This window comes from Myotis davidii, unplaced genomic scaffold (genome assembly GCF_000327345.1).
Source record: "Myotis davidii unplaced genomic scaffold, ASM32734v1 scaffold962, whole genome shotgun sequence".
In the NCBI taxonomy this organism is placed as follows: domain Eukaryota; kingdom Metazoa; phylum Chordata; class Mammalia; order Chiroptera; family Vespertilionidae; genus Myotis; species Myotis davidii.
Genome location: NW_006295559.1, coordinates 3,161,527 through 3,173,602, shown reverse-complemented (window position 1 = coordinate 3,173,602; position 12,076 = coordinate 3,161,527). Strand labels below are relative to the sequence as shown.

Here is a 12,076-nt window from a genome sequence, read left to right as displayed (position 1 = left end):
AAAAAAAAGAAAGAAGAAAAGGAGAGGTTGGGAACATTAGTCACCTGCCAGCCTGAAAACGGCCCTCAGCCCCTCACCCAGACTGGCCAGGCAACCCAAGTGAAAACCCCCACCCTGAAGGGTGTGTGACCAGCTGCAAACAGCCATCATGCCCTCACCCAGGCTGTCCAGGCACCCCAGTGGGGACCCCCACCCTGAAGGGTGTGTGACCAGCTGCAAACAGCCATTATCCCTTCATCCAAGCTGGCGAGGCACCCAAGCAGGATCCCCACCCTGATCCAGGACACCCTTCAGGGAAAATCAGCCGGCCCCCACCTGTACACCTGGCCTCTATCCTATACAGTAAAAGGGTAATATGCAAAGTGACCCTAATAGCAGAAGGACTGGGAATGACTGGTCACTATGACACACACTGACCACCAGGGGGCAGACGCTCAATGCAGGAGCTGCCCTCTGGTGGTCAGGGTGCTCTCACATGGGAGGAGCTCTTCTCAGTCACAAGCCAGGTTGATGGCTGTCAGTACAACGGTGGTGGTGGGAGCCTCTCCTGCCTCCTCAACAGCGCTAAGGATGTCTGACTGCAGATTAGGTCTAATCCCCGCTGGCAAGTGGATATCCCCCAAGGGCTGCCGGGCTGCCAGAGGGATGTCTGATTGCCAGCTTAGGCCCAATACCCCAGGGAGCAGGCCTAAGCCAGCAAGTGGTCATCCCCTGAGGGGTCCCAGACTGGGAGAGGGGACAGGCTGGGCTGAGGAACCCTTCCCCGCCCCAACCCAGTGCACAAATTTTTGTGCACCGGGCCTCTAGTCTACACTAAAAAAAGAGAAACATGGTAATTGGCGTACGACCGCTACCCTTCCCATTGGCTAATCAGCAAGATATGCAAATTAACTGACAGCCAAGATGGCAGCCAGGCAGCTTAAACTGAACATGAGGCTTGCTTACTTCAGTGACGGCGGACTCCAACGTTCCCCGCCTGCCGCTGCCGGCCTCTGAGCAGGCAGTTTGAAACACAGTAACATATAGAAGCTAAAAAAAACTCTAGAAACCTGCTCTCAGAGCTGGAGTCAGAGCTGGAGTTATACATTGTTTCGATTACCTACTTTCAGCAGCAGAGGCCTAAGGGCTGGAGCCTCAGAGCTAAAGCTGGCCCAGAATTAAAAAAAAAAAAAAAGAAAGAAAAAAGGAGCAGTTGGGAGCTTCCGTCACCCGCCAGCCTGAAAACAGCCCTCAACCCCTCACCCAGACTGGCCAGGCACCCCAGTGGGGACCCCCACCCTGAAGGGTGTGTGACCAGCTGCAAACAGCCATCATGCCCTCACCCAGGCTGTCCAGGCACCCAGTGGGGACCCCCACCCTGATCCAGGACATCCTTCAGGGCAAACCAGCCAGCCCCACCCATGCACCAGGCCTCTATTCTATATAGTAAAAGGGTAATATGCCTCCCAGCACCAGGATCAGTGTGACAGGGGGCAGCGCCCAAACCCCCTGATCGCCCTGCAGCTGTGTGTGTGACAGGGGGTGGGGCCACAACCTCCCTATCCGCCCTGCTCTGTTCGTGACAGGGGAAGGCGCCCCAACCTCCTGATCAGCCCTGCTCTGTGCCTGATACGGGGGAGCTCCCCAACCTCTGATTGCCCCAACCCTCTGATCGGCCCTGCTCTGTGTGTGACAGGGTGCCACGCTTCAACCCCTCCTCCCCCCCACGGGCCCTGCTCTGTGTGTGATGGGGTAGAGCCATAACCTCCCCATTGGCTCTGCCCTGAGTGTGAGAGTGGCAGCGCCCAAACCCCGACTGGCCCTGCTCTGTGGGTGATAGAGGGCAGTGCCCCAACCCCCTGATCCGCCCAGCTCTGTGTGTGATAGGGGGCGGTGCCCCAACACCCCTATCGGCCCTACTCTCTGAGTGTCAGGGGGGAGCTCCTCACCCCCCTGATGGGCCCTGCTCTATGCGCGACAGGGGGTGGCGCCGCAACCTCCCCATCGATCCTGCCTTGAGTGTGAGAGGGGGCGGTGCCCCAACCCCCCAATCAGCCCTACCCTGAGCGTGACTGGGGGTGGCATCACAACTTCCCGTTCCGCCCTGCTCTGTGCATGACAGGGCCAGCACCCCAACTCCCCAATTGGCCCTGCTCTGAGCCTGACCAGGGGCTGCACCTAGAGATTGGGCCTGCCCTCTGCCACCCGGGAGCAGGCCTAAGCCAGCAGGGCGTTATCTCCCAAGAGGTCCCAGACTGCGAGAGGGCACAGGCCAGGCTGAGGGACACCCCCCTTCCCCCCAAGTGCACAAATTTTTGTGCACCGGGCCTCTAGTATTATATAAAAAGGCATTACATTAAGTAGTAATTATCTAAATACTATAAAAGCTGTAAGTAAAAAGGCATATAAAATTAATGCTAAAAATACTGGCAATATGTAACAAAATGCTATTCTCAAAAGAGACCTACTAGAAAAAAATATTCTTTCAGCATGAGCAACAATCTCTTATAAGCTTGTGAAAACAACTAGTCATTCCAGGGTTTCCCTAAATCTTGATACTGTTGTTTTCAGTTTAAAATAAAATGATTACTTTTTTTATTTAATTGGTCTCTAGAAGTTAGATCAGTTGTGGGCAAACTATGGCCCGTTTGAAATGAATAAAACTAAAAAAAAAAAGACCGTACCCTTTTATGTAATGATGTTTACTTTGAATTTATATTAGTTCACAGGAACACTCCTTACATGCTTTTGTTCTGGCCCTCCGGTCCAGTTTAAGAACCCATTGTGGCCCTCAAGTCAAAAAGTTTGCCCACCCCTGAGTTAGATGCTAAGAATGAATAACCATTAATAGTTAAACAAATAGTTTGCTTTTTTATGGTTTCAATTGAATTACAAGTAACTTGCCAATTACTAATTAATACCCTTTGTTCAAAGACCTGAGAATTTAATTCATGTATATAAACAAATTTAATAGGTCACAGAGAAAATGTCATACTTGCTATTCTCTATTTGAAAAGGCAGTTCAAGCAGTTAAAAGTTTAATTCACATGGACTATATGCCCTAAGATTTTGCATGTATATATCCAAACAGTTCTTTTTTCTGACCTCACCCACTTACCTCAACCACCCATGAAATAGAGTTTCCTCTATCATTCCTATTATGTGGCTATTTTCGATAATGCTTTAAAGAATATTCAAAATCATTTAATTCAGTAATGTACTGGTTTTTATAAATGTTTAAATTCAGATTTGAGAAATTAAAGACTTATTTGTTTACTTGTGGAATCTATAACAGGAATTAAGAAGAAAAACATCAATCCTACACAGGGAAACCACTGATTAAAGTCCAATGTTTGACTACTTAGAAAATGAATCATCCACAAATTCCCTTGTGGGAAAAATGTACAAAAGGCTTCAAATATATGGAGAAGACCATGAAAGACATATATTAAAATAAACAAACATACTAGAAAGGTGATGATTTTTAAAGTAAACATGACAACCCCATTAAAATGCAACACACGTTTTCTGCAAAAGGGAAATCTAAAAAGATAAAATAGATGCTTTATATAAAATATTTACATATACAATGTGCAAAACCCACTACGGTTAGTAACCTTTATGGCTTTGAAGAACTAGATATTTACATATCTTTCTTTCTGCATATGTGTGTGTGTGTGTATGTGTGTTTTGTATATATTTTTAACAGTTGACAGCTGTTTTAGAGCATACAGAGATGCCAAGTTGAATGAGGGTCTTGATTACTTCAAGATTAGCTATCTAAAGTTTCTATTCATTTTAAGTGTTGTTAGTTGGAAGAGTCATTAGTCACTTCCTTGTCTCATAGAACATCAGCATACATTTACATTGTTAATGAACATTTGGGGTAAATGAATTAATGGCACTTTTAAACATCAATTCAGTCCTAATAACTTTGTATGTCATAGAAATGTTAGGCTAGGATATAAACGAAAAGCCTTTTCAGTAAAGGTAACTACTCATTCCTGCAACAATGAAGGATAAAATTAATTTAAAATGTTTTAACCACTTTTTTTTTAAAGACAAGCATCCATATTTAATAAACTAGACCAGAGGAAAAATATGCACTTAAAAAACAAAACACAAAATTCTATGCTCTAAAATAAACATGATAGCCAGAAAATTTTGGTGAAACTATTTTATATATGTCTAACCCAAAAACATATTCATAATATCACTGATATAAGGGTTTGTAAAATAATTGGACTTATTTAATTATGAGTGATTCTTACAGGTATTGCATTTAAAAAAAATACATCACTAGGGAAGGCAGTTTTTTTTACCACTGAAATATTTAAAATGCTGAAACTGAAATGGGACAGTTATAATTTTTTCATTTTTTTATATTTCAAAACCTTAAACAGCAGTCTTTTTGAGCCCTTTTAAATAAAAGCAAATATAAAATAAAATACATTGTATGGCAAATTATACTATTTTTAATAACACACTCCATAGAGTCAAGAGCTTGAAATAGCCAATTTAAGGGATTCATTATTTTTAAAATTCCAAAAATATGAGTTAATTGCAGATATTTATAACAATATAGAAAAAAAATTGTATTTGAAGTATATAAATCACATGTAAATTGACTAATTATGATTTTAAAATAGATTTCACAATCTTGATATGTGTATTTAATAAATAAAATATTACAAGGAGTTTTCTTAGTCAATAAGTCAACTTTATCACTAAGTGAATCATTTAAAAATAAGGATAAGGTTTCAAAAGTTATCACAAATTCATTTCCTTCTAATACACCATATTATTACTAATACTAAAAAAAAAATACAGAGCTCTAATATGTACTACACATTTGACAAATTTTTACGGGGTTGACCCTGAATATAGTTTATTTTTTAATAATCTATGTTTTAACAATTTAAATGCATAGATCTGTAAAAGTACAACATAAATTTTAATTTTTTTTTTTTTTTAAGGAGAATCAGGCAAGTCTTTTATTCTGGAGTAATCTCATCTTGCTGGAGGGAAAAAAATCCCTGTAAAATCAACACCAAAATGCTCAGACTTCTTTAAAAGAATTTTGACAAAATCATTTTGCATTTCAGCATCCTTATCTATAATAAAAGCGTAATATGCTAATTAGACCGCACATCCTCCTGGACAACCTTCTGGGCAAAGCAGGGGCTGGAGTAAAGCCCGGGTCCCAGGTGCCAGAGGGAAGCCAGTGCCAGCAGCAGCGGGAGGACCTACTCTTGCACAAATTTCATGCATTGGGCCTCTAGTACTAAAGTAAATGTTTAAGTTTATGGTTTTTAAAAAACAAATGGCAGTGCATTAAACATTTGTCTGTTTTTGTCTATAATTGAAAGTAGACGTTTTGTGGTATTCATTCCTGTCAGTGCTCTATACCTATACAGAGTTGCCCTGCTTGGTTTCATCCACAGAATTACACACATAAGGTAGGCAGAGCTAACTGAAGGCCCTCTGCTACGTTTCCCAGTAACCACAGAACGTATCTATATACAAAACTCACCTCCAGTCCTGTTTGAGTAGCTAGACAAGGGGTCAATGCCCACTTCTTGTTCTTCTGGCTGCAGAGGATGTCTAGTTTCAGACAAGGAATGATACATTGTGAAAACTGGATGGTGTCAGCACAATAGACTCCCTGGGAGATGAAAAATATAGGAAAAAATGATAAATATGTTTTCTTTCTGCTATGACTGGGAATAAATAAAGGACTAAATGATTAAATGAGCATTACAGACATTAACAAGTTTTCTACAGGCTCCAGGGAATGTTACTACATATTGGTAGCATATGCAAAGATTGGAAAAAGTGGCACTAAATTTCCATGTCAATAATTTCTCCCTTAATCTGAACTTCATTGGTAACCTTTGCCTCAATGCTCAATCACATTGTCAATAAACTGCACAAAAAGTTGAACTATAAGTTAAATTATGATCACATTAGTAACATACTTTTGTTTCATTGTCAAAATAATACATATTTACAATAGAAACTTTCAAAAAATAGAAAATATAGCAAAATGAAATCATAATTGTATTGTACTGCTGTTACCATTTCAGTTCAATTTACATATCCTTCCTGCCTTTCTTCTGGGCATTAAAAAAAAATACACACACACACACACATATATATATACATATATCTATATATAAGTAAACATATATAGATATATGTATCCTATAAAATAAAAGCCTAATATGCTAAGTGTCCAGTTGTCTGGTGACAGGTCGACTGTTCAACCAATCAAAGGGTAATATGCTAATGATATGCTAAGGCTGCTCAACTGCTCACTATGATGTGCACTCACCACCTGGTCAACCAGTCACTATGATGTGCACTGACCACCAGGAGGCAGATGCTCCAACTGGTAGGTTAGCTTACTGCTGGGGTCCAGCCGATAGTGACTAAGCAAGATGAGCCGGACATGCCCTGGAGCCCTCCCGCGGTCCCTTCCTGGCTGGTCAACCTCCCACATCTCTCCCTGGCCAGCCAGCCCTGACTGGCCCAGATCGGTACTGGGGGAGACGGGCCTGGACATGCCCTGGTATCTCCCCAGCCCTAATTGTGCACCAGTGGGGTCCCTCGGCCTAGCCTATGCCCTCTCTCAATCCGGGACCCCTTGGGGGAGGTCGGAGAGTTGGTTTTGGCCCAATCCCACAGGCCACTCCCCTCAGGAGGGTGCTAGACTCAGGGCTCATGGCTGGTGAGTGCTGTTGCGGCAGCATGAGCCTCTCCGGATCGGGACTGAAAGGGTGTGACCCACAGCAGGTGCAGTGGAGCCAGGATGAGGAGTGGCAGGTAGGAGCTGCAGGCTGCGTTGGTCTGCAGGTTTCAGCCCAATCCCCACAGGCCACCCAGAGGGACCCACCTATGCACGAATTTGTGCACCAGGTCTCTAGTATGTATGTGTGTGAGTGTGTGTGTGTGTGCGTGCACACACATACACACACACACACACACATATATACTTTTAATGTGATCCATCATGCTAAACATACTGATTATATGAATTATTGTGTTTTCCTTTCCTTTAAAATCTGTATTATCACTTGTAATGCATCCCTACTATTCCATTATATAGCAATAACAATTTAAGGTAACCAATTCTTTATTAGTAAACAATTAGGATGCTTTCAATTATTCAACATTATAATCCTCATGATAAATATCTTTTAGTAATATCTCTGTGTCACATCCATGATTATTGTCTTAGGATAAATTCTTATAAGTGTAATTGCTGAACCAAAACATATTTATTTTAAAAATAAGTTTTTGTAGTAAGGTTTTGGCAAATTTTGCTCTAGAAAGATTTATACACAACAATTCATTTCCCATGGATCTTCATTAACAATGATAATGGGTAATTCCTATGGTTTTTATGTGTGCACATGTGTGGTGTTTTTTGGTGGTTTTTTTTTTTGCGGGGGGGGTGGGTCAGTGTAACAGTCAAATTATATATTGCATTTGCTTGGTAACTAGTGAGATTACTGAAGACTTCATATGTTTTCTCTGACATTTGTTTATTGCCTGTGTAGATGTAGTTTATTATTATAATTGGCTTCATGATTTGTAAGCAAGCTTTAAGTATTAAGGATATTAAACCTTTTTCATAGGATACATATATTTTTCTCAGACAATGTTTGTCTTCAAATTATGCAGCATTTTTATGACATAAGTAATTCGTTTTATTTTTATGCACCCAAAATACCTATATCTCCTTTATGGTTTCTGTCTCTAGTAATATGTTTACAAAGGCAAGATTACATAAATAACCACCTATATTTTATTTTATAGTTTTGAACATTTTCCTCCTAAATTCTTATGTCAATAATAATTCCCATCTACACAAAGATTTTTGAGATTAAATTATTTTTGTACTTTCAAGCTATACTAACAGGAGAGGATTAGGTAAAACCAATACTGGGGAAAGCAGAAAACTTTTGTCTGCAACATTTAGTAAGAATTTTTAAAGCTGTAAATACTAAATCCAGAAATAGGATAGTTGTCAGTATTTGCTTGTATGTAAATCAATTAGCATATATTGAATACTTATTATTGCTAAAAAAGAAACAGTAGGCCCAAAATGGAGTCACTAAACCCCACATCTGCAAAGCAAGACTTAATACTTAACCTAACTGCATTTTCAGCTTCTTCCAGGAATGCAACCTTTAACCAGTCAGCCTGGAATTACCTGGTCAGCACTAGTGAGGTAAACCCCTTCCATCCCCATAGGTAGGTTAATGAAATATGAAACAATCTACTCTCTTCCCCATTCTGCCTATAGAATCCTTCCATTTTGTACAGCAACTTGGAGCTCCTCTCTATTTGCTCGATGGGATGCTGCCCAACTCATAAATCATTGTATAAAACTGATTTTCAAATTTACTCTGTTGAATTTTTTATATTTAATACTATACAGAAAAAATCTGGAGAATATAATCTAGTACAGAATACCAATATACAGAAGATTAGTTATATTATAAAACAGAATCTGAGAAATTCTGCTGAAGTCCTTTACTAGAGAGAAGTGAGGATCACCAACTCAAATGTCTAAGGGGGTCAGCCAAATAGCATTGTTAATCATAGTTAACATATACTGAGTAATGTGTATGTGCCAACAAAAACTACTCTTCATGCTTCATGTATACTCATCATTTCATCTTCTCAACAACACTATATCTTCATTTTCATTTTCCCAAAGAGAACACTGAGGTATAAAGAGATTAGTCTAGACGCAGCCCTGGGCAAACTACGGCCCACGGGCCAGATCCGGCCCGTTTGAAATGAATAAAACTAAAAAAAAAAAAAAAAAAAAAAGACCGTACCCTTTCATGTAATGATGTTTACTTTGAATTTATATTAGTTCACACATACACTCCATCCATGCTTTTGTTCCGGCCCTCCGGTCCAGTTTAAGAACCCATTGTGGCCCTTGAGTCAAAAAGTTTGCCCACCCCTGGCTAGAGCTACATAATTAGTAGATGTTGAAGCCAGATATGAACCCATCCTCTTTAACTCTGGAGCTAAAATCTTTATTCCTATACTACATTTGGCTCCCATTAGTCAATGAAATAAATAGACAATTTATAAAATAAGGAGGTATAAGAGGATAGGGTCTGTGAATAATTGGAACTTCCTTTATTCTGATTCAATCTTTTCAAGATAAGCTAGAAATCCAGAATTTTCAGTGAAATCTCTTTAATTGTAAGGGTTGGAAAATAATACAAATTTTAAGAAAAAAGAACTTTATGAAGCAAATTAAACACATTTCAAAATTGTATCTGGCCCATGGACTATTTTAATGTAAGATTCATATTTTCTATATATTGTTATACTCTTAAAAAACAATAATAAGCATTTGAAAGTGCATATTCCATGTTAACTACCAGATTTCTTTAACATCCTTTAATCTCCTATAGTATATTTTTAAATCATATCCTTAATTTCTTATTTTTATAATATAGTACTAGAGGCCCGGTGCATGAAATTAGTGCACGGGGCGAGGGAATGGGGAGGGTATGTCCCTCAGCCCACCCTGCACCCTCTCCAATTTGGGACCCCTCAAGGGATGTCTGACTGCTCCTCACAATCCAGGACTGCTAGCTCTCAACCGCTCACCTGCCTGCCTGCCTGATTGTCCCTAACCGCTTCTGCCTGTCAGCCTGATCACCCCCTAACCACTCTCCTGCCAGCCTGATCGATGCCTAACTGCTCCCCTGCTGGCCCAATTGCCACTAACTGCCCTCCCCTGCCAGCCTGGTCACCCCTAACTGCCTTCCCCTACTGGCCTGGTTGCCTCTAACTGTCCTCCCCTGCAGGCCTGGTTGTCCCCAACTGCCCTGCCCTGATGGCCAAGTCACCCCTAACTGCCCTCCCTTGAAAGCCTGGTGGCCCCCAACTGCCCTCACCTGCAGGCCTGGTCATCCCTAACTGCCCTCCACTGCAGGCCTGGTCCCCACCAACTGACTTCCCCTGCAGGCCCGGTCACCTGTAACTGCCCTCCCTGGTAGGCCTGGTCATCCCTAACTGCCCTCCCCTGCAGGACTGGTCACCCACAACTGCCCTTCCCTGCAATGCCTGGTCATTCCCAACTGTCCTCCCCTGCAGGCCTGGTCATCCCCAACTGCCCTCCCTTACAGGCCTGGTCACCCCCAACTGCCCTTCCCTGCAGGCCTGGTCAGCCCCTACTGCCCTCCCCTGCAGGCCTGGTTGCCCCAACTGCCCTCCCCTTCCTGCCTGGTTGCCCTCAAATGCCCTCCCTGCAGGCCCGGTGTGCCCAACTGCAATCCTCTGCCGGCCCGGTAACCCCTAACTGCCCTCCTCTGCCGGCCATCTTGTGTCTGCATGGGGGCGACCATCTTGTGTGTTGGAGTGATGGTCAATTTGCATATTACTTCTTTATTAGATAGGATTCTTTCACTGTCACAAATTTCACATACCTAAAATATACAAAAAAGGGGGGACTTTATATATTCTATGAGAAATAGACAAATACTGATATGAAAGTATATTTTTGAAAGGATATAAAAAAACCTTTCTATAGTTAAAATAAAATACTTTACACAATGATAATGTTCGTACATTCATGTAAGATGCTCACAGGTTCCTAATTTTTTTACTCCTTAGAGAAAATTAGTTCAAGAAATCATGTGTTTTTAACTTGAATAACAATTCTTTATAAACTGACAAGTCTATGATAATAGCCAATAACCACAATATAAAACTTACCAAACACACCAGTCTACAATAATTCTATTCAGTTAGACATCCACAAGATTCTAAATTAGTATGCCTATGGATTAAAACAGAATCACTGAAATGCTTTTATAATTAAATAAAGACAACCTGCTGAATAGTAATAATGAGTTAATATGAAGAAGTCTATTGAAAAAGTAGATAATTTTTTTCTTTTAATTATGGATTTAAATAATAATCTAGTTTAAAAGTAACTTATTAAGCAGGTGCTGCTTCGTTTTTTGTTGTTTTGTTTTAAATATAAAGGGCCATTTTAGCTTTCTAGAATAAAAAAATACTTAAGTATGTTAGTTGCTGCTATTGTGATTATCTTATAAATCACAATATACTTTTGCTTTTCAATGTGAAGCAATTTTCCAATTTGTGTTTTGACAATACCAAAAATGAAAATATTTGACTACAAAGTAGAATATCAAAGGCTTTAAACAAGTGATTCTATATTTATTTTAATCACTATTATGAATAAAATTTAACCTATAAATATCAGACCATAAGATAGTATTTGACAAAAATTCATATAAATTAAAAAAAAACTTTGGTCAGAAATTTTAAGATAATCACTGTAAAAGTCAAAATGGCATAAACATTTTGAAATTTACAATAGATCATTACATTTTATATTTATTTATATTATAAATTTGGATTTCTATACTTTATAAGCTTTAATCTTGTCTCCACAGAATCTAGATTTATAGAGAGAAAAATATATAATGACCAAAATGTAAATGACTACTCAAATCTGTAATTGATGGATTTTAGTTTCTTAAATAATACTAAGATGTCTCTAGAATTTCCTTAATTGGCAAAAAAAAGGTCCTCAAAACATTTTAAAAAGAGAGGCAACCTTTTTTTTTCCAGTTGAGGAAGTACAGCAATGTACCTTGTAATACCTGGGAAAGGAGATATCACTTTCTTTGATATACTTCTTATAAATAGCAGTTCCTACTTCACATGAACTCAAAATTCAAAAGAACTCAAAATTGGTTGTTCAGTATGGTCTTACTGCCATCCCAGTTACAGGAATTGGCATATGAGGTTGAAACTGCCATTTAAAATCCAAGTTTTAATCCTAAAGACAGTTGTATTGGTTTCAACAATTTGGTTCCTTCAGTATTAAGTGTTAAGATAAAAGTGATCTGATTGAAAATAAGGAAGTCTTGTGAAATAGTTAATATTTAAAGAAAGGGTAAGAGTTATTATAGAAATTTAGGAAACAGTTTTAATATACATTAAAATTTCAAAACGGTATTATTTTTCATGTAAATTGAAGCAATACAAGTGTCTAAGTGAAAATTTCAAATTATTAACACTGTAC

At 39.7% G+C, this 12,076-nt stretch overlaps 1 protein-coding gene across 15 annotated transcripts in view; it reads right to left on the bottom strand.

Annotated features, from left to right (window-relative positions):
* Positions 1 to 12,076, bottom strand: part of TBC1D5 (TBC1 domain family member 5) — a 431,389-nt gene that overhangs the window by 268,055 nt on the left and 151,258 nt on the right. For 14 of the 15 annotated variants that reach the window (XM_006770168.2, XM_015568088.1, XM_015568082.1 and 11 more), the window contains one exon: positions 5,513 to 5,644. In XM_006770168.2, coding sequence (XP_006770231.1) covers positions 5,513 to 5,609 — 97 coding nt within the window. In that variant the 5' untranslated portion in view covers positions 5,610 to 5,644. Of the gene's footprint in view, positions 1 to 5,512; positions 5,648 to 12,076 lie in introns of all 15 variants that reach the window. The other variant, XM_015568093.1, reaches the window with a different exon arrangement.